General features: G+C 39.1%; 1 protein-coding gene across 1 annotated transcript in view; it reads right to left on the bottom strand.

Annotated features, from left to right (window-relative positions):
* DNAH5 (dynein axonemal heavy chain 5) overlaps positions 1-23,877 on the bottom strand; it is a 303,601-nt gene that overhangs the window by 6,569 nt on the left and 273,155 nt on the right. Inside the window, exons 69-78 of the mRNA XM_035710321.2 lie at positions 22,766-22,887; positions 20,841-20,990; positions 16,394-16,639; positions 13,119-13,338; positions 11,766-11,971; positions 10,963-11,166; positions 8,532-8,747; positions 6,741-6,953; positions 4,010-4,162; positions 3,369-3,600 (exon numbers count right to left, since the gene is read on the bottom strand). Coding sequence (XP_035566214.1) covers positions 3,369-3,600; positions 4,010-4,162; positions 6,741-6,953; positions 8,532-8,747; positions 10,963-11,166; positions 11,766-11,971; positions 13,119-13,338; positions 16,394-16,639; positions 20,841-20,990; positions 22,766-22,887 — 1,962 coding nt within the window. The remainder of the gene's footprint in view (positions 1-3,368; positions 3,601-4,009; positions 4,163-6,740; positions 6,954-8,531; positions 8,748-10,962; positions 11,167-11,765; positions 11,972-13,118; positions 13,339-16,393; positions 16,640-20,840; positions 20,991-22,765; positions 22,888-23,877) is intronic.

The raw sequence follows: 23,877 nt of genomic DNA, 5'->3' as shown, positions 1-23,877 counted from the left end.
AAAACACTCCTCTGACAACAAATCTATTTGGCAAAACAAGTTTCCACTAAGTGCTATTGAAACCCTCCCCCCAAAAAAGATACAAAAGAATGAAAGTTTTCTTTTCAGTCCTTTGAAATTAGTCACTTTTTCCTTTGCTTATTTTATTTTCTCCCTTAATCTGCTGCTAATGAGCATCATTGCTAATTCCCAGCAGGGTGAGTACAGTTTTTCTATAAAATGTGTTCTTAAATAATAAAGAACGGCCTATATTATAAAATTATTATTTTATTAATACCATGCTGAGATGCTCAAAGTCAGGTTGCAATGGATTTTTACAATTTAGTACAAGATACATAAAAGTAACACCTAACTAAATGTGAGGAAGATTTTTCTTTTACTTTATAAGGGAAATGTTTTTTGCAACATGTTGACTAGACCCAATGATATGATAAAGCAAAAATTCTAAAACATTATTTTGGTTTAAAGAACACTTAATGATTATTGCTGTAAAATAACCACCACCCTAGGTCTTCACAGCACCCTAAGAACCAATAAAGCTGAAGCCCCAGGCAGCTTGCTTGCCTAGGCTTAGCCAGACACATTTATCCCACCAGATTCAGTTGGGGTTTGCCGAGTAACACTATGTGTTAAGAACTGTGTGGGGCACCTTCCTGTTTCTTTCCTGATGCCCATCTCTCCATAGACTCCTCTTCCTTCAAGCACAGCATATCCATTGCTACCTCAAGCCTCTGCATCCTCACCTTTGCTCCTGGATATTAGCAGAGCTGCCTTCTGTCACCTGGATCTCAGGTCAATATTCTCTTCTCAGTGAGCCTCTTTCCAAACCCCTGAAAACTATCTACTCTCTAGCACAGCACATGTGTGTTTTCCCCATAGAAAAGAATGATCTGAAACCAAATGTTCATTTACAGTCAATTCTCATTATCACGGGGCTAACATATACGAAGTCTCTATGAACACTGAATTAGCAACTACCAAATCACTGCCCCAAGGGTTTTGAAATACAGGGCAGGTTTTCAAGCCTGTATTTCAAGCTTGAAATACAGCCTCTGGTCTGTACAAGCCTCTGGTCCCAACATTTTCATCCATCCCTCAATACATAACATTATTGTAGGTGTGTTTTTGTTTAAAGATACCGTCTAAAAAAAAAAAAAAAAAGGTTCCTCCTTAATCTATATCATTGATTCATTCACATTTGACTCAGGACACTTTAACTCAGGCCTCAGTGAAACTTGTGTTAGACACATGTTTTCTCCATAAGGCACATCACAGCCTTCTCGTGCTGAGGAACCCCAGACAGCACTTCGACACATGCACTTAGGCCACTTTAAACAGCAAACAGTACAAAAATGTGAAAAATGTAATCCTATATAGACCACAGAAAGGACACCTGTTTACAGTACAAGAGTCAAGCAAGCAGCAGGGTATCCCCTCAAGCACCTCAAGTGGGAACCAGCCTGTTGGGTGAATCATATCTTTTGCTGTTTTGTGCATGCCTGCAAGGAACTGTGCCATAGCATGGATTCGGGAATTACAGACAAAGGTTAGAATTCCTAAGTACAGAATCCATGAGTAACAAGGACCAACTCTATTTGCTTCTTTTTTGCTGCCCGTCCCTCCTTACACCGGGATCCTCAAGAATGGGCACTCGCCTGGTCTTTCCTCACTGCTGCATCCCCAGCACCAGAGTGGCATGGCAGATGGTCAATACCAGACACATACTCACCAAATGACCGAGTGAGCTCATGCTACTTCCCTCTGCCAAGAAAAGTCTATCTCCAGCTCCTCTCACACTCATTCTTAGCATCATAGCACATCTCAAAAGCGATCTCCACAAACCTTGCAGGCATTGTTATGTACTCCTTCTCAGCTCCCAGAGCATCCTGAGTGTATCTCTATCTGGCCATGTATCAAATTCTATTTTAATTATTAGTTTACTTGCCAGTCTCCCTAATCCCTTATGGGCATGATCTGCCCATCATCATCATCATCGTTGTGTCCTTTGTACCTAAGATAGTGGCTGCATGTATCAGGCATCCAGAAAATATTTGCTTAAAAAATATTCATAGTTTATAAACTCTCTTCCCTTGACCCATATTCCCAAATGTGCTATTTATCTAAGAGACAGGGATACTAGAAGCTGTCTTTCAAAGAGGAAATGGCGGGGATCCCTCGGTGGCTCAGCGGTTTGGCGCCTGCCTTTGGCCCAGGGCGCGATCCTGGAGTACCGGGATCGAGTCCCGGGATCGAGTCCCGAGTCAGGCTCCCGGCATGGAGCCTGCTTCTCTCTCCTCCTCTGCTTCTCTCTCTCTCTCTCTCTCTCTCTCTCTCTTTCTCTCTCTATGTCTATCATAAATAAATAAATAAATAAATAAATAAATAAATAAATAAATATTAAAAAACAAAACAAAGAGGAAATGGTCTATTCCTTACTTATTGAAAGAAAAAATCTATTGTGTTCCTGTCACCAAGTCAGTACTTCCAAGGAAGTCCTTGGGATCCACCATCACAGCCACCTCCAGAGTGCATGGCTTATAGCAAATATTTCACCATATATATGTACATGTACATCAAATCATCATGTTGTATACCTTAAGTATATGTAATTTTTATTTAAAAAAATTTTTTTAAATGAGATGGACAGGGAAGTCCCACATGTGCTGAAAGTTGGTTATCACAGAGGAGATATTAGCTCGGGGAAATGTAATAGTAAAAGCCTTCAGAACAGGCCAACAATGGTAACCCATTTAGATATTCTTAGACTTGTCAAATAGAACTTTGTCAAAGTGGAATAGTATGTATGCTTCATGGACATGCTACTGTGCTCACAGGCTGAAATATGAATCCAGCATTTTACCATTAGTTGCTAGATTAAGCCAAATGTCCCTGAATTCAACCTGGCTTTCATAACCTGGCTTAAATCTCCAAGATGGTAGAGTGGGCATCTCCTGTAGGCCCTGTGCAGTCCTGCCACCACCTGTCCAACCTTCTGGGCCCCATCCAGGCTCTGCCCCTGAGACCCAGCCCCTGATCACTTCTTCCCACTCCTACCCACCACCCTTTCCCACTATCTATTAACTATTCCAAACACTTGCTTCTTATCTCATCAGCTAATGTTTCATGAGTATCCATATATTTTTTACCTGCTTTAGTAGATAGGCAAGAATGATCTAGAACCATTGCCTCCCTGCTAACCCTCAAAACATGCCTAGCAGTCAACAAGCACTCATTAAACATGGGCGTGAATGTGAAGGCTGATAAAATAAAATCCTCATGACATGATAACAAAAATAATGAGATCTTGTATTTATAACATTATCCAACCTGATAATGCCAGCCGTCCCTGAATGCACAAGACAACTTACTGTTGTTTTCTGCATAAATCCTTATGACAGGCATGAGCTCAAACAGCACTTTTGGTTTGGATTCAATGAGTTTCATGTTCCTCTTGTCCCAACCAGCTCCTTCAAGATACAAGCCATAGACGTAGACACCTTCTGTGGGAGGGGCAGAAATGTCATCCTTCATCCACTTGGTGACTTCATTGCAAAGCATCATATTGTCCAAGGCCCAGCCTTTGTTGGCACGAGTTATTTCCTGCTCAGGACAAAAACAAGAGGAAAGGACAAGGGGAGCGATTACAGGCTCATCTTAACATAAAGAGTGTGAAAGTGATGAAAGTGTAATCCCAAATTACCCTAATTCAGAGGAAGTAGTTAAAAAAATTCTCTCATAAACAATACCCATGTCCTAATTTAACCATCTGTTCTCTACAAAGAAAGATCAAGTTATACCAAGTATAAAAATAACAAATAAATGCTCTAAAATTCAAGCTAGCAGCCTGAGAACAAGTTGCTGGATTTACTTTCAGGACGATGTAACTGCTGGTGTCAAAAAAGGACAGCCATTCTCTGTCTTGTTATAGTCTTTAAAAACTATACTGATAGAAGAAAATCTTGTAGAAGAAAATCATAATAATACAACAGGTGTAAATCAGAACTATTACCTGGCGCATTGCAGTTAAAAATCCTTGGGGGTTAAAGAAGCCTGTCATCCAGAAGCAGTGGGGTCGGCCATTGAAAACCCAAGAGGTAAACTGGCAGTTTCTTTCTAGAAGTTCAGTAAACCAGAAACCCAACGTACTTGAAACCCATGATGCCTGAAATGCATTCATCGAAATAATTAATATAGGCTTACTTCTGTTGTGTAACCAGCTATGTTCACAGAAATAAGTTACAAAATCCCATATTCATGTTTAGAATTTAAAAAGTCCCTAAAATATGAATTTCCCTTGGGTTCTGACATTTCAATTTTCAAATGATTCTTCCTCCTCCTGATATGAAGATACAATAGAATCGTCTAATCATCACATGAATTCCAGATCAATCTCGCCCTCAGTATGCCGGTCAAAATGTCTGATGTCAACAGGATCACCTTCCACATACAAATACACCCACTATTGGGACTCCTGGGTTGCTCAGTGGTTGGGTATCTGCCTTCAGCTTAGGGTGTGATCCTGGAGTCCCAGGATTGAGTCCCACATCGGGCTCCCTGCATGGAGCCTGCTTCTCCCTCTGCCTGTGTCTCTGCCTCTCTCTCTCTCTCTCTCTCTCTCTGGGTCTCTCATGAATAAATAGGTAAAATCTTTTAAAAAAATAAAATAATATACACACACACACACACACACACTACCAATTCTATAAAGCAATTAAAACAGCTAATTTAAAAAAATAAAACAGCTAATTAGAATTAAATTTCATAGGTTTCAACTATTTCTCCTTAGATCACATTTTTTCCCTTAGGTTACATTTTTAATAGATACACTATAAAACTAGGTCTTTCTTTACACAAATGTGCTTATGGTCTCTTTAAAATATATTCTGTGGATGACAAATCATAGAAGCCTTTCTCCACTTCTCATTTTTAATGAGGCAAACAACCGTTATTTTCTGAAGTTCTTGTCTCTTAGAATGAACTTTTATTTCCTCTGATGAAGGAGCAGAAATTGAAACACAGGTCTTTTACCACAAACAAATTAGTTGCACTCATTGCCTGTATTAGTCTGCCTGATTTCACACATGGTACTTCTATTATTACAATTGGCACGGGGTGCCTGGGGGGCTCAGCAGTTGAGTGTCAGCCTTCGGCCCAGGTCGTGATCCTAGAGACCCAGAATCGAGTCCCCCATCGGGCTCCCCGCAGGCAGCCTGCTTCTCCCTCTGCCTGTGTCTCTGCCTCTGTGTGTCTCTCATGAATGAATAAATAAAATCTTAAAAAAAAAAAACAATTGGCATGGATATGTCATAAGTGCTAGCAGGAACTGTACTGGGTAGGTATCTCCAAATCATATTTTGTAACATTTTACTGTAATTGGAATACTTTATGTATGAATAAATGCAGTGATCAACCTGTGTGGATATGCTGCTTGAATTTCAGATTCAAGAATTAATTTGCCTATTTTTCAAGAAACAGTGAGGTTCAAATACTGATAAGTTGAATAGAATAAAAACCTGTAAAAAATAGCATAATTTTAAAATTAGGTAACTCATTTGATCCTATCTTTATGGATGTGTTAACTAGAAGAGATGCATTTATACTGCATTTAATCTGAGGGCACGGGAACCATTAATGTGAGGGTCCCCCCTGGCAAGGATCCCTGTTCTAGAGCCTTCCAGGTACTGACCAAGCTGAGTGAGCTGGTTGGGTAGGGAATGAACCTGCAATGGCTAGTGACCAGGTAAGTTCTCCCTCTGTCACTGGCAACAAGAAAGGTCAATCCAGACAGAAAATTCGCTGGCTTTAGGAATGAATTGGTAAGGAGAGGATGGAATCTGGTCAAAGCTGACCTTGGTTTCTAAAGCCCTGGGTGAGATAACAGAGTCTCAGTGCTAAATGAGTCTCTTCCAGGAGGCTGGCAGTTCTAACCGTTATGTCTCACCTTCCCATTTACCTGAATAGCCTTCGAAAGGCCAAGACTCCAGTCACCACATGACCCAATCCCATCTCTACATGCTGCTTTCCCTGGCCCAGCCCCAGCTGTCTGTCCTCCGAGGTCCTCCTACTACACCCCAGATCTTCACAATTCCCCACAATGCATGAACTGCTGGACAAAGATACTTTGGTACTCCTTTTACTTCTCCAAGTAGACAAGTATTTGTCAAAGGCATATCTGTCATTTAGCACAAATACCACCACATGACCAGGAAGCATACTGGTAAGTCCTTATCTTTGTACCTGGAGGTATAGACACTCTCATATCTACAGACAAAGCAATGAAAAATACTTCTCTTTGGTGTGATTTTTGCAGTGTGTGTGTGTGTGTGTGTGTGTGTGTGTGTGTCTAGGAACACTTCCTTCTATAAAACTAACATCACAGGCTTTTAAGTTCAAAAGCTTGGTTTTAAATTCTGGTCTTCTGCCTTCTTAGGTGTGTGATCTGGGAAAAGACTTAGTGTCTTCTAATCTCACGTTTCTCACCTGCAAAATGAGGGCAATAAAATGCAAAGATTTAAATGAAATAATGCATGTAAATGGCTTCGTAGAGTGCCTGATATGTGGGAGATGCTAAATAGTCTCCTTCCCTACCTAAAAGCTAAAAATACAGGCCTACAAGGGGATTGATCCCTCAACAAAAGAGCCCTTTTAAGTAAATCATGCTAGCCTGCTTTCCACTCGCCAATCACTACTGTTCACAATAATAAACTGATGAGGTAGGATAAGAGCTGCCTTAAACATACTTTCTTCCACCGAGCAGGAATTCTGGCATCAAACATGCAATTCAGTGCATCTCCTAGATCTTCATTCATGATGATGGTGCCATCAATAGCAAGTTTTAGCTCAGTCAGGGTGCTGCGGACCAGGCTAAGTAGCTTCTGCATTCTGTCTATCTCCTGCCTGAGGAAAATGTTCATTGGCTGGAACGGCCCCATCTTCTGTAGCCTCTCTTTCACCTGCCATGGAGACATTCAGCACGTGTTAAAAATGTGACAGCTACTAATATTTATGTAACTGGTACCCTAGGGCTGCTAAAAAGGTCCCCACTTTTACAATTCTGTTCATGGTAAGCTTTTATTTTTTTTTTCACTGCCAGAAAACAAAGAAGAAATATAAAAGGAAACATCTGTTAGCGGACCAGCAGATTTTGCATCCCAGGTGGGAGAATAGGCAGCCATTCATTCACAGAGGAACACGAACACATGACCACAGCCACACAGCCTTCCAAACAGCAACTGTGCTCATTGGGAAATGTTCATTGCCTGCCAGTCTAAGACACACAGACATGCACAAAAGCAGACAGGTATACGTACACAACCATCTTGCTGGCTGCTTCAAAAGACTAGACTCCTGTTTTGAAAGCTTCCTGTTTTTTCCATCAAAGCACCCATCCATTCAACCACCAACCAACTCACCCACCCATCCATCCATCCGTTTGCATCCTACAAGTATTTATTGAGAATCTGCTATGGATCAGCAACCCTGCTAAGGCAGCACTGACAAAGTCAGCCAAAGAAAGGGGACTCTCCTAAACCCCCTTACTTACCATGTTTTTTATGTAACTGCTATTATATTTTTAGATATTCTTATTGCTTCATAAATATTTCAACCACTGTTAGATATGGATGACCTCTTTCCTGATACTATAATGAAAGGTGCTTATGAAAGCTGATAGTAGGTTGACTTTCTCCAAGCAAGTGCTCAGTTTTTTCAAGGGGAAATTATTCCCTTGGTAATAAGTCCTTGAGTTCAGTTTACAGCACTAGCAATCAAAATGGTCTGCTTTGTGGAAAATAATAAGATGCTAAAGAAACAAAATGCTGCAGTTTTCTTTTTTGAAAACCAGGTTTAAAAAAGGGCAATATATAAAGAAACATGGGGTTCTATGACAAAAGTGTTACACGGTTAGTCTGGGACATTTGCTAAGACTACTTGGAAAGTAAATCAGTCCCTGGTGCTTTTATCCAACATTTTAAAATGTTTTCAGGGTAAATCTTTTCACTAACATTTGCTAAACTGTCTAAAAAATTAACTTTCCTAATCATGAATTTTTCTTAGAAATTTTTTACATATTAAAAAGACAAATCAATTTTCAAAACCCATGAAGCTGTAGAGTTAATGATATAAATACAGACCCCTTGAAATTAGGTAGGCCTGAATTTTAAGATGTGCATTAAATCACACAATATTTTTTAAATGATCAGGTGCTTTACTCTAAAAATATCCTTTGAACAAATGACAATGTGAAGTACATCAAAGGAAAGTTCTAGAAAAACAATCCTAAGCCATCTGTACACACTTATAACCTTGTTATGAACATGAACATTCCTGTCAGGTGTCTTTATTGTTTACATTCCAAAAATTATCACATTTATAGATTTAAAAACTTCTTTTTCTGGTTCTTCAGGAAGTGAGTTTTTTAATAATTTTTAATTTCAGAAAAATCAGTTTTTGTCCTATTTCCTTACTCCTTGCTCCCCCAAGTGAACAGACACATCCACAGTTGACAACCTGTCTGAATGTCAACAACTCACTTCAAATGGGCCATAGCCTGGGGGCAGCTTTTCCAGCATATCATCAGCCAGCCGGGCCACCACAGCCTCCCGGGTCTCATCCCCTCCACTAGAGCTGTCCTTGGGTTGGATGCTGAGGATGGTGTCCAGCACGTCCTTGGCCAGCTTGCTCTGGTAGGTAATATCGGCATTGGGATGCAGTCCAAACACTTCGGGGCTGTCGTAGGTAGGCAAACTCTGAACAACAAATACCCCAGGTAAGCCCAGATTGCTGACATTAGCACCAGTTAAATTCTATTGTCTTAGGAAACAAACGTTTTTATTAAGATAAATAATGTAGCATTGTGTGCCAACTATACTCGAATTTAAAAATAAATAGATAACAAAAAATAATCCTCCCTCCACCAAAAAGATAAGTATTTACATGGTATGTCTTTTTTGTGTCACGCTGCAATCTCAATGATTCCTCCAGAAAAGAATAAAAAGTTGGCTTGAAATAAGATGAACACCAAGAAACATAATAAGTTCATGGTTCCTTAACATCTGCACCTCAAGCAAATTTAATCAAAGAGACATGGTCTTATTTTAGAATACATGAACTAGAAGGGGAGGTATGGATTAGTATTTTGTTTTCTGAAGTTGATTTAATTCAAACCAATCATTTTAATTGTGGAGGCCAAGAAAATTAAGGCCATTCCACTTTAAGTTCAACGTTAGCACAAGTACAGCCATCCCAGGCCCCTGTGAATAAGAGCTGAACTTTACCTTCAGTTACAGGAAGAAAACAGCTTACAGCTTAACGTCCTAGAAAGCCCCACATTAGAATGAGAACAGAGCCCAAGCCAAGGGCAGGAACCCCCATCTACGAATGAGAACAGAGCCCAATGCCCTTGAAAGCCCCATATCAGAATGTAAACAGAACTTGAAAAATTCCTCCACCCCTCCTGGAGGTCCCCTAAACCAGCCCTTAAAACTAAGCTGAAACCCCCCTCAGGGTCCAAGTCCCTGCTCCGCTGTGTCAGGTATACTTGGTTGGACCCAAGCTCGAGCTTGTAAATCAACCCTCGTGTGTTTGCATCGTTGTCGGCTCCTTGGTGGTTTCTCGGATTCACAATCTTGGGCATAACATTAATAAATGTGGTATAACTAATGACTACTATGTTTTTAAAGTACCAGAAAATAAAAGCCCAAAGAAGGCTGCCAAAGAGTACAGTGGGAACTGTACTCTCCCAAGGAGAAAGATGGAGACTAGGAAAAGAGGCATACTGAAACAACCAAGTCCGAGAGAAATGCAGACATCAAGAGACAATCGGAAGCAGAACAAGCAGGCAAAGAACACAGCTATTTGAAAGAAAAAAAAAAGTACCTAAATTTGACATTTGTTTCTATGTGTGAATTGCATCTTAAACTTTATTATTGCCTCACATTTTTCCTGCAATATCTCCTTCCTTATTTTATTCCTTTTAATATAATGTCTTCTTATGAACAACCTCAGGTTCATTGTGAAATGAGGTATATGTAAATAAATACATGTACAAGCATATCTAAATTTATATCTTCAGAGGCACTTTCCTATTCAGTGCTAATGATTTAAAGACATGTGTAGTACAGTTAAGACAAATATATTTGTTGATTTGAATTAAAAAAAATGTAGAGGTGGTAATATATGATAAACTCATTGCATTTATATATCACAGAACCTCTATACTGATAAAATTAGCCCTTTGGGGCCTCTGGGCTTTTGTTTGTTCACTGTGAGATAAATCTCAGAGGCAAAAGAGATTTCTAAATAATGATTTAATGAGTTCAAGGTATAGAGACAGAAAATGTAGTTATCTTGAAACACAGATCAGATCTTTTCCCCAAAATTTCCTGTCAAAATCTATCTTATTCCTTCCTAGAGCAACACTTCTCAGCCAGGGCTGATTTTGACCCCAGGGGATGTTTGGCAATGTCCAGAAACATTTCTGGTTGTCACAACTGGAAGGTGTGGGGGGGGGGGGATGCTGCTGACATCTAGATCTAGTAGGGTGAGGCCAGGGATGCTGCTAACCATTCTATACACAGCCCCCCACCACCAAGAAGAATCCTTCCCAGAATGTCACTGGTGCCCAGGTTGAGGAAGGAAGCTCCTATGCAAAGTGGGTTCCTGAAAAATACTCATATTCCCAAAGAATATTCCTCACTGAAGTATAAAAGAGAAAGCAGGGTGTGAAGTCAAACAAAACACACACTCTGAAAAACATTTTAATCATTAGGTGAATATAAACATAGGAATAAAGCAAGTACGTATCACCATTAAAATTTATTTTAAAAGCAGTATTTGCAGTGTAAATAAATATCAAAATCATCAATAGAAAAAAAATAAAAATAAAATAAAAATAAAATTTAAAAAAAATCATCAATAGGCTGTAGATATTTTCTCTATGCAAAAATTCTGAAGTTGACAAACCTGAATATATTGAAGGTAGTTATCCACTGTGTTGCATTTTGGAATATCATATCCTTGGTAAAAGCTGAAATCTGATCCAAACATATTTTCACTGAACCAGACCTTAGCAAATGTGTTCAGCAACCTCTTATCGTAGTCATCCGTGACTCTGCCCCCATACTGAATCTCCCCTATCATGTAGCGGATGGTGGTCCAGGAGACACCCTGTGGAAATTTACAGAACAGTTGCATAGAACTGACTACTGGCTCATCCTGATTTTCCCCACCAAGTAAAATCTGCATATTCATGGTCACCAATGTCATTCATTCATTCATTCATTCATTCATTCATTCTTCATCAGTAATGTTAAAAGTGCAGGAAGAAAATGACATAGACAAACTTGAGGCTCCTCCTCATGATTTGAAATAGACCTTTTTGGTGCATTCATAGCTTTCATACTTTAATTTCAACCAAAAAAAGATAGTTTTTGAGAATATTGTGGCAGCTTTTTAGAATGCACATGCTTCAACAGTACTCTAGACTTTCATTTTCATCTTTTAAGATTTTAAAAAACAAGTTTTATTACCTATCTCACCCCACAATAGACCCTGTTGTCTTACATGTAATTTCAACTTGGCTGTGAGAAATTAAAAGTTCATCTTTTTCATGTGAAATGCAGAGAGGCAAGTGTGACCAGGTTGCCATGACTTTGCAAGCACAGATCATCACTCGCACAGAACCAATCCCAAAGCTGGGCAGCTGCATGAGCTTGACGACCCCTGCCCACAGTTGCCAGCAGCACAAGGCGGCACACACACAGTACCTTTTTGACATCCATGTCATCTAAGTGGTTTTGGACAAACTGCACAGTGGCATTAAAATCGGCTTGATTAAATTCATAGGGGATGTTCCACCCCAGAGGACCAAACTTCCTCCTCTCCTGGACTGTGGAGTGCAGGAAAGCCACAGCATACAGCATGGGCTTCCACTGGGAGGCAGTATTCACATCCAGCAGGTCTTGGCTCACACCTGTTGTGGTCAGTGGGGTGAAAAACTGTATCATCACTCATACACCTTTATTTTTTTATTACATTTATGTTACTGATTATTTTTGTAAATTTCTGAGAGTAAAATTCACTTATCTTGAATTCATTTTATCACATTCACATGACAATTATAATTTAACTTGGGTGTCCAGAGGGTATTTCTCTCTGAAATATCTCCAAAGAGATTGGGGAGGTGGTTGGGGGCTGGCTAACATGGGTCAAGTTCCTGACAATCTGACAAGATACTGTGGAGATAAACTACAGGTGCAAGAAAGATGGCAGTAAAATAAATATAATCACTAAAATACTAGTATTTTAAATACTAATATTTGTATTATTATTTAATATCTAATAATTTAATAATATATTATGTAATATAATGCTATTATAAATATTATACTAAAACTACTAATTATAATTACTTTTTATTATTATTATTATTTAGAGCATGTACTCAGGTTGCAATGGGCTTCTGAATATACTACTAACAAATTAATATTAATTAAAACTGTGTATCAAAGCCCACCACAAGCTGAGTATATTCCCCAAATAATAATTATAATTACTATATATGTGTATAGATTATATTATATATAAAATTGTATATTTTTTATTTAGAAATTTTTTACTGCCCTCATCCTTCCACATTTATTTTACCCCCACATTACCTTGTAGCTTGACAGGAATTTGAGCCTTGTTGGCAACACAATAAAAATTAGTTTGTTCAGATGGCTTCTTGTAATGGAAGCAGGTCATAACTTTAATTCAGCCTCTCCTCTTGGAAGACGCTACTGGCCAACTTTAGGTATGGAGTGTGAAGATCATAAATGATAAAATTATGTTAAACATAAAAAGGCAGGTGTCTAGCTGGAGAACAGCATAGGCCAAAACAGAGCAATATGGAGAAAATAGGAAAAACACAAGGTGGATAATGGTGAGCTCTGATGCCCTAAGGCCACCAGAACACATTCCATGTGGAACATGACGAAGTGGCATCCAATCCCCATCATGTTAAATAACAGTACAATTTGCTATAACTCTATCCTTGCTAACTGTTTTTATCATTTCTTTAACACAACAAATTTAAGTATGAAAAACTCCTGTAAACTTCGAAGTATTCCTCAACTCACCACCATATGTTCTTTTCAGTCCTGCCCGGAGGCCCTGTGGAGGCTCATTGGCAAATTTAATGGCCATCTGAAGGAGTGTAATGGGAAAGTGCTTATGAACTTCGGTGGTCATCCAGAGGCGAAAAGCATCATGTACAGTCTCAGTTTCTATAATTATGTCCATTAGCTCATCCATGAAATCGAGCCCCAAATGGCAGTTCTGCAGAAGTGCCCATCCTCCCTAAGTCAACAACAGTAAATGGAAATGAGACTATTTCGTGTTTCACCCACAGATTTAAATTAATACATTCTTTAGGAAGTAAGTAATTAAAATTTAACAGAGATGCACACGAAGCACTAAATTAATCCAGGTCGAATCTCTGGATACAATAACATTTAGTTGAGATAAATAATAAGCCCTATCTTTTGTATAAAACATTTTATAAGCATAAGAATATTCCTTATATAAAGCAACAGAGGCAATATTTTAGATCATGTTGTAATAATTTACTCAACATCTAATCTATGGAATATTCTTACTAAAATGAAAGATAATATCCACATCATAATCTAGAGCTGTTTTTTTGACTCTGTAACTTTGGCTCATTTAGATTTGACTGGTGCAGCCTGAGTTATTTCTCTTTCCGAGAAACAAATGAAGCACCAAATCTAAAATCTTAGTATAAAACGGATCACTGCGAAATTTCACATATCCCGTTTTATTTTCTTGAGTACAGAGCACTGCTGAATAAGTAATTTTTTGTTCCTTGAAAAATTCAATTGGCACTTTTCACAATTCAAACAAAAAAATTAAATATAAAACAACCACCACATAAAGGATTGAGCCACCCTCTGTCACCCCGCATGCTAGAGAATCTGAAGTGAGAAGTTTGCTATTTTAATCCTCCCCCTGGAAACTATTGGCTGTTTGTTGAGGTTGTTTCTGTGGGATTACCACATTCTGTATTAAGAATGTGTCCTTCTTACTGAGTAGATCATCCATGTTGTTATTCTTGTGTAATTGGTTCATTCTGTCATATTGCCTCAAATCTTGCTTTTTTATTAAGATTATATTTGGGGGGCATCTGAGTGGCTCAGTGTTGAGTGTATGATCTCGGGTCCTGTGATTGAGTCCTGCATCAAGCTCCCCACAGAGACCCTGCTTCTCCCTCTGCCTGTGTCTCTACCTCTCCCTCTCTGTGTTTCTCATGAATAAATAAATAAAATCTTAAAAATATGTATTTTCTATTTTTTAAGTACTCTCTACACTCAATGTGGGGCTTGAACCCACAATCCCAAGATCAAGACTTGCAGACTGTTACTGACTGAGCCACCTAGGTGCCCTACCTCAAACCTTACTTACAAAACTTTTAAAAACTATTATCTCTGAAAAGTTATTAGCATGTTAATACTAAGAATTTTTTCTTTTACTTGAATTACTAAACTGCTAATTTAGTAGTTTACTAAATTATCCATAAACTGAGGGCTAAAATTATTCCATTTATACTCTAATTTAGTTGCCTGAAACTGTAATTATTTAACAGTTATTTATTTTAAATTAGAGTTAAATAAGTGTCCTGTAATTGTTGGTGTTTTTGTTCTAAGCCCAGTAATATGCAGAGGGAGGAAAAGAGGAAGTGAAAAGAGGGAGGGAAGAGAGAGGAGGCGGCCAAGAGGAGGGAGAAGCCAGGGTGGAAGCTCACCAAGCCCTCATGTCAGACCAGATCTGCCATTCTTTTTAAGATTTTATTTATGTATGAGAGAGAGAGCTAAAAAGAGCATGAGCAGGGGGAGGGGCAGATGGAGAGGGGTAGAGGGAATCCCAAGCAGATACCAATCTGAGTGCAGAGCCCAACTTGGGGCTCAATTCCAGGACCCTGAGATCATGACTGAGCCAAAATCAAGAGTCGGCCACTTAACCAATTGAGCTACCCAGGTGTCCCTTTCAGAGTGGCATTCTTAAGTAGAGATGCATATTTTCTTCTCTGGACACACTTCAGTCCACCCCTGCTGCTCTCCCAGCTGCCTATCAAGTGCTTAGACATGGCACACATGTGAGTTCTATCACAACCTTCCCCAAAGCAGGGAGCAGGGCATAATTTGGGAATAAAAGAGCCACAAGATAAATGTGGAGGTTCTACAACCCAATGGGCTCAGTTCTAGACCAGGGGAAACCAAGATATGGCACAATAGTGAGGTTCTAGAATCAGTAGCCAGGACCTAGAACCCAGTGGTTTCATGGTGGGCCTAGTAGTTGGAGGTTGGGGGTGGCATGAAGACAGCCAGATTTATCTTCAGCAGAGGGAATTCCCCAGAGGGCACAGAAGGAATCTTGACGTAGGAACGGAGAGTTCAGATGTAGGGAAGGAGGGTCTGATCTCAAAAAAAAAAAAAAAAAAAAAAAAAAGACCAGAAAAGCATCTAGACCAATATTGCATATTCTCCAGCAGCAATGAGAAGCCAAGTGGTTCTCCCTCCCTGGCCAAAGTGCAGAGGAAAAGGGAAAAAGGGGTGAAGAGATCCTCTAGACAGAGTTGGACACTCCTAAGAGAGCTAGACCAGAGTAAACACATGAGTGCCTGTCCTGGAGATGGAATTCTAGAGATGAAATGGAACACCACTTCTGCATTAAGCTAATTTAAGTCCCTGAAAGTACCCTAGTTCTGGACTTGACTATCCCTTTAGCAAGATTATCATGTGGTTTCCAGTACTTTGTGGTCCCCAGGTGAGGCCTGAGAATGGCACGCTCTGCACACTATAGAATTTGCAAGCCACAAAGGGCTCTAGGAGCCCCAGCCTGGAAGGTAATAAGCCAGGTTTCCTAAAATCTCTGGTACCACCACAGGGTAATGGCAGATTCCTGGCCTCTGGGATTTGGGCCAGGCCCAGAGGACTGCAGGGCACAGATTATACATTCTGGAACTCAAGAAAGACATGGTGTGGTGGATTCTGGAGTGTTGGGGATTCCAAGACAGAGCTGGAAGCATGCAGAGGGGCTAGAATGTATGACAGAGGGGGTGGGGCTGTGGACTCCCCTGAGTGTTTGGGATCTATGCAAACCAGTTGGGAAATAAAATGTTCTGATGGGGTTGGTTTTCTATAGGTCAAGGTTCAACAGAAAAAATGAGATCTGTTTTTCCATGGAAATTTTCTAGTAGATATTAAACTTTCCCCTGGTAAGTGAACAGCATGCAGCATGTAAATTAAAACTCTTAATGATTCATAAATTCTTTTCTGCATTGCTATTCTATAACCTATAATAGCAACATAACATAAAAGTCGACATTTGGCCTCACATTCGTCATAGTCTGCTGTAAAAGCTTGCGCACATGGACCTCCTGGCCCTGGCCCATGGACACATAATGGGTTTCTATTTTTAATCTCTTCCCCAAAGCAATGATGGAATCTGTGGGATCTGAGCCCATAGAGAGAAGACAGATGAGTGGTGTCCGTGGATCAGATTCCTCCCATGTCTTTTCCAAGTCCAGGATAACTCCTTCTGTGTAGCGCTCTCCCATGGAGTCCATGATGTATTTGCGGGCCTGCCAAAAACAGTACAGGAGTCACCAAAACGATTCTAACTCCGTCATGTGTATGATCCAGTGTGGCTTCCAAAATTCATTTTTGTAGATTATCTCAATGATGTCCCTAGTAACTCTGCCAAGGAAATAGGACAGAGACATTCTTCTTGTACATCTCCACTCTATAGATGGAGAGGCTATATTATTTGCCAACACACAATCACACAGTTCAAAGACCAGAACCCAAGTTGGCCAACTCCTAGTCTGGAACCTGTTTATATACACTGGCTACTTCTTAGTACAAAATTTAAAATATCAGGAAACTATTATTTAGGATACTTTAAGGGAAATGTATATGCATTCTAATAATCACATAAGCAGCACAATGCCTGCTGGATTTAATGGATACTTAATAGATAATTATTGAATGACTTCTTATTGAGTGAAATATATTAGATTTTTCCTGAATGAATTAATTATTGTTTTAAAGATTTAGTCCATAATTGTTCTCTTAATCATGAGATTAAGAGATTAATCATAAGATTAATGTGATGATCCCTCCCCATTTTTGGCTTATCTTTGTTACTGTCAATTTTATTTTCATTAAAATATATGCTCACAATATTGCAATTATAATACAGTATACAATTATAATATAATAAATATAATATAGTATAGTATAGTATTATTATAATATAGCAATTATAGTATTATACAGCATAGTATAGTATTATATAATATATATATTATATAATATAGTATTATAGTATAATATAGTAATATTGCAAATATAATATAGTATTATAATATTATAAAATTATAATTGTCAACTATATTATCAACCATATAAAAGTATTTCAAGTAACAACATAGTCCTTTTTCAAACAAAGTAAAATAGTTATGCTCAACAAAATCCTGTTGTGAGTATGACCTTTGGTCCATATTCTCCCCCTGGTAAAAACTGGGTTTCCTCAAAGAATAGTTTCTTATCCTGTTTTCTTCTCCTACTCCATGGAGGTAAAACCCAAGTTTCTCTCCCCAGTGAGATCCCCAGAAGAACTGCTCTCACATAATAAGCCAAGCCCAGATGTGGATACCACATGACTCCTAACGCTTCCAGGGGCTAGGCAAGGGAGCCTTGGTGAAGTTGGCCTTGGAAGAATCCTACTTCCATTCCCAGAGAAACACAAAACAGGTGTAGGCAGGGTTTCCCTTAAATCAGAGAGGCTTCAGATAAACCTGGACCAAAGTGAGGGTGGTGTTTTAACCAGTTTGACTTTGACTTAAAAACATCCAAAGTTTTATTTCAGTCAGTAATTACAGTCAGTAATACAGTCAGTAATACAGTAATTCATACAGTAATTCATACAGTAATACAGTAAGCCTGTATTACTCTTCCTCCATTTTGAATATCCAGCTAGGTGCTATGCCCTCTCAAAGTGCATGCCCCAGGTCTCTGAGCTTAAAAACTGGGATGATGTTCCCACTCATATTTGCCCCCTTTGCAGGTTAGAGTGGGAAGGTAGTAGCTATAAGAGACTCATCTAAATGGTCTTTGGATGACAAGTGGGATTTATCTAAACAAAGATGACAGGTAGGAGAGCCAGAGTGGTGAGCATTCCATGGAGAGAGCACATATGCAGAGACCTTGAAACAGAAAGAGGTTAGCAGTAGGGGACAGAAGGATATCCAGTGTAACTCATATAAGATTCAGTTGTGGGACATTCAGCCTTCTGCATACTTCAGTGGCATGAATGGAAATAGAGTCCACACTGTCACAGGTTACTTTTCACATACCCCTGAAGAGTATTTTTGTCCCAATATCTGATTCCAATGAAATAGGCTCAATCTCTGAGTCTGGGTAAAAAATAAACTGTTGGGCTGGCTGAGAGACAGGGGCACCCAAAATGGCGGACATCTCAAATTGGGTCAAAATGGCTGATCTTGCCGCCAAGGCAGCCGTGACCACCACTCATCTCCCGTAAATCGAAACCTAGATGGGAAAACAAAACTTTCCACCCAGGACTTTCCCGCCAGGGACCACCCCCATCGGCTGTACTATCCCCACCCCCAGCCAGTCACCTAGGGACACGGTGTTCCCTTGCCTAATTTGGAAAGGGACCCACCCAGATCCAGACCCCTAACCAATACGGCTTAAAAAACCCCACACTCCCCAACCCAGGTGCCACTTCCTTAACTGGACCACCTCTCCGAGTAACGGAGCCTCGCCAGGGAGTGCTCCCCATTAAAGCACTCTCGAACCTACTGCCTGGTCCTGCCATTTTTTTTTTTTCTCTGCCGTTCATTTGGAAAAAACCTAACACAAACCTCTGCACCTGTTCTATTTTTGCTGAGTGTTTTTGAGACACAAATGTGTATGAGGCATGAGATAACCTCTGGGAGGGCACTGTTTTGGCAACCAGGCAGCTCAATGTCTCCTGGCAGTGATGCTCAGCCAAAATACTAAGAACAAGCCTGATGCTGCTTATGGGGAATGTGGACTGAATGTAACCACACTGTAGACCTTCTAATATGCTTCCCAAGAAGATGCCTGGTTGAAAATCACAAAAGGAATGTAATGCGAGTATAAGAATTTCAGGAGAGGATATTTTTCCAGAGGGGCCTTGTAGGTCTTAAGACTTGGGTGTAATCATAATAGCCACAGGAAGCCATTGAAAGACTTTATAAAAAGCAAGGAATAGCATAATCATATTTCCATTTCTTCTGGAGTATATAGAATTGACTAGAGTAGACAAGAAGGAACAAAAGGAGATCCTAGTCAGGAAGCCATGGCTATAGTCAGTCTACGCTGACAGAAGCCAGCATGAAGACAACAAGGTTACAAAAGAGCTTTGTAGACTTAAATTCAGCACAGAACCACATAAAGTGTTACATTGGGGGAAGAAAAAGGAAGGGAGGGAGTAGATGGAGAGAGATAGAGGGGAGAAAGGAAGGGGAGAAGAGAGGGACGGAGGGAAGGAGGAAGGGAGGAGAAAGAGAGAAGAAAGAAAGAAAGAAAGAAAGAAAGAAAGAAAGAAAGAAAGAAAGAAAGAAAGAAAGAAAGAAAGAGGAAGGAAGGAAGGAAGGAAGGAAGGAAGGAAGGAAGGAAGGAAGGAAGGAAGGAAGGAAAAGAAAGAAAAAGAAAGAAGAAAGAAAGAAAGAAAGAAAAAGGAAAAACTACTTGAATCTTCTACATTGTCCTTAAGGCAACAATTTGACAATTCTTTTGGGCAGAATAAAAGTAATGAAGTTGAGAAGAAAAACTGAGGAAAGAGTGATTGCAGTTGCCCTGCCTTGCAAAACTCATTTTTCTTTTCTCAATAAATCAATGAATCTAGTTGTTTTCATGATTCCTTGGTACCTACATGGACTTGGAGGTGGTTATTCCATGTTTTTAACACTCCCTCTGGAGACTGAAGAGAGAACTTCCTACATTCTATTATAAACCCAGGGTATTATGACTCTTTGGTTTGTCTGGAGAAGCCCCTAAAGAATCAACCTGCCTGAATATTCAAGCTAAACTTTTCATTGTGAAGGCAGGACAAGTCTTATTAGCAGTGACATTTCCATGACAGTAGACCAGAGATTAAAGGTCTTTGAAAAGATGGATCTTCTGGAGGCAGGATTCACATTTAAACCATATGCAAAATTCAAAGAGCTTTAGGCCAACCAACTCTTGCATCAAGGGTCCTGAGATTTTCTGGGGTTGTAACTGTAGATTTGGGAATACTGTGCCTCCCTCTCTTTCTAGGGTTTTCACATCCTTTCTATTTAAAGAAATATCATTTTACTACTAAAACATGGTATGGAAGAGTAATACATTACCTTTATGTTATACCTACAAGCTAACCTTAAAAACATGGCTTTCTCATTCACTCCTGTACCATTTAGACCAAAGAAGACTATTAAATCACTTAGCCCAAATGTACCCCTCACTACATTTGTTTACTTTTCCATTTTTTCACGTAGGTATTGCCAGAAAATTACATAGAAGCCTCCAAAAAATTCTCACTGGGATTAAAATTTTTAATATTTCTCTAAATTTAGAATGAAATTCTCCTTTAAAATATTCTCCTAGGAGCATCTGGCTGGCTCAGTCTGTGGACCCTTGATCTCAGAATAGTAGTAGCTTCAAACCTCACAACAGGTGTAGAAATTATTTAAAAATAATAAAAAGTCTTTTAAAAATATCCTCCTATTTTTTCTAATATGAGCTTTTTACCTGGGCAATGGTTCTGTCAGGACACCAGGATCTAATAAGGAGAAGACGTCTAAAGCAGTCAAGAGATTTATCATAGGCATTTGGAAGGGGTTCCTCCTCAGGGTTTTCCTTATCAAACCAAATTTTCCACATCTTCTCATTTCTTGATATCTACAGATACCAGGGGATAAGAATTGCATCACAGCACAGAAAAATCTTTCAGCAATAGTTCATGGATATTTTTCATCAAATCTTCTGACTATTCTAGACACGTGTGAACCATATCCCTTGACTTTTTTTTAAATTTTATATTCCCATACCAAAATGTATGACAGTCTAAAATCAAATGTGATTTGCTCTAAAGTCAGTCTGTATTAATGCCAGCTTACAGCTAGCTTTTGAAGCAGGGAGAATCTTGAGTTGTTTAATTTCTTCGAATGCCTTTGTGGTAACACATTTGTAAGAAATAAAGAAATCAATGAAAACTCATTTTCATTATTTAAGGAAATCTTATTTGCTTTATGAAATCCTTTCATGATCAGGAACAAATTAACTCACTTATTCACCTATGTTTTCTCATTTCCTAGGACCACTCCTGGCACAGAAGAAGACATTTAATATATGTTTATTATTGAACGAAAAGCTTTTTGGTCAATACCCTATTAATCTAGAGTAATTTGAAATATACGACTTAACATTATCATCAAATAAGTAATGACACACATGCTTCTGTTAGGCAATTGATAAAGGGGAAGAGAATACAGTCCATTATCCTTTGGAGCTTAAAAAAATCAAACAGAGACAAGCATTCGCATTCCATGGGCAATCATCCGCAAAACATAGAACAAACAAATAATGTCTGCAGATAATATAATCCTATGTTCTCTGGTATATCCCCTTTGATTAAAACCCTGAGTTTATTTCTTAGAGGCCTAATCAAAGGGAAAAAACAGTCCAGATCTATATTTAGAAAGTATTGTGTAGGAATAAAAAGGAATAACCTCCCTCAATCATGAAAGACTCCATGATGTGGAGGGGTTTGGGGCCTAAGAATTGCCAGAAGACAACAACTTCAGTAACAAGTTATCAGTTGGGGAAAGGTCATAAGTCATCTCACAGGGGAACACACTAGAGTGCATTAAACCCCTCAAATGAAAGTTATTTAACCCAAAAGAATGGTTTAAATGATATGGTAGAAACAATACAGATTACCAGGCATAAGCCAAAACATACAAGTAGAGATGAACATTGGGCTTCCAGTCAACGTAAACTGGGAAAGTCAAGAACCATCCTTACTGCAGGTTTTGGTCATAAAAAGTCTATAGCTTGTGACTGAATAAAGCCCCCTTGATCCCAGTGTGACTTCTCTCTGATCATCTGATTTTCAAGAATCTGTTTCCTGGTTTGTCTCAATTCAGCTCTCCAGATCCAATTTCCATTAACCCAGCACATACAAAATTCATCAAGAACTAGCTGGTTATGTCAGGACAATAACTTGTATAGATAAGGGGCCAAGTATTGGCATTCAACTTATGCCAGCCACCTGGCTAAGGTGGACAAGAGAGGAGGAAAAGGAGAACAAGTGGCAAGGAAAGGGTATCTAGCATTTAGAGGCTGGCTCTTCATATTTCTTTTCATTTAATCTCCAGAAAGAAGGCAAAACGTCTTAAATATGTCTAGTGATTTCATTAAATGTATCAGTATTCCTACTTGGGGATCTCCAATTGGTGATACTAACACATGGCACAGAGTAGCACTAGTTAAACGTGGGTGGAGTAGGCTTTATCAGAGGGTGAGTGAGCGGGAGGAAAGCCAAGCAGAGGTAATACTATGGCAAGAGTGACAACGTTAAGTACTCTTTTTCTCCTACAAATATTGTAGCTAGTGATAAATCAGGAAACTGTTCCCTGTGACACTGTCATCAGCTTATTCGAAGCACAAGTTACCTGATCAAGGACATCTGAAAACTGTTTAAGTTTGCTGAGTTCTACCAAATTGAGCCACGTCATGTCCAGGATCCATTTAGATGGTTTAGGAGGACAAGCTTTAAGGTCCAAGGAGGCACCTCCTTTAAAATTAAACATATAAAAAGTTACTAGATTTTTCTTTAATTCAAAAACAACCCATTTATATATAAAAACTATTTCTCACACTTCTAGTTATTTTACTACTTTGACATTCTTTTAAAGATTTTATTTATTATTCTGAGAAAGAGACACACACACAGAGAGAGAGAGAGAGAGAACATAGCTCACAGGCAGGGGGAGGGGCAGAGGGACAAGCAGATTCCTGGCTGAACAAGGATCCCCAGGATCCTAAGATCATGACCAGAGCCAAAGGCAGATGCTTAACTGACTGAACCACCCAGGCATCCCACCAACTTATCATTGTTTAGGCCCAGAAACATGTCACAGTAATGAACAAGCTTTAAAATTTAATAAAGGAACAGAGGATTTTAGAAAAACACATTTAAGAATCAGAAAACATAGGTGTGGGCCAAGGGAATGCTGGATTCTGTTCTAGCTCTATGTGGCCAAGGTCTTGTACAATGCAGTTCATCTGTCTGGGTCTCTGTTTCCAAATATGTACACTGGGCATACTGAAGCCTAGGTATTGTGATGATGATAAAATGACAAAAATACATAAAACACACAAAATAGGATCAAGACAATAGCAAAGGGTCACTAAATGAGCAGCTACTGTCAATATTAAGAACTGCTCAATGTTGGCACAAGCTCTTTTTAGGAGAGAATTTATCTAGAAACGTCAGCAGCATTACACGTGTTTAAAGGGTTCTCTTCTATAAACAGTGTATTATTTATAACCATTTTGAGCACACCCAAGGATTTTGTGCTGTATCACTTATTTTTTTTGTCAATCTAACCACAGCAAACATTTCCATTGGGTCATGACTCTTACCTTGCTGGTGCTGATTTACCTCAAGCTTGTATAACTCACATAACTCTCAAAGCACCATAAAATAAATGACACCTTAACATGTTATTGTTGCCCACCTCTGAAAAACTAAATGTGTAAACAATCATAATTTAAGTCAAAA

The sequence above is a fragment of the Canis lupus genome, chromosome 34 (assembly GCF_003254725.2).
Source record: "Canis lupus dingo isolate Sandy chromosome 34, ASM325472v2, whole genome shotgun sequence".
In the NCBI taxonomy this organism is placed as follows: domain Eukaryota; kingdom Metazoa; phylum Chordata; class Mammalia; order Carnivora; family Canidae; genus Canis; species Canis lupus.
Note: the sequence above shows the minus strand (reverse complement) of the source record. Positions and strands in the feature narration are given on the sequence as shown.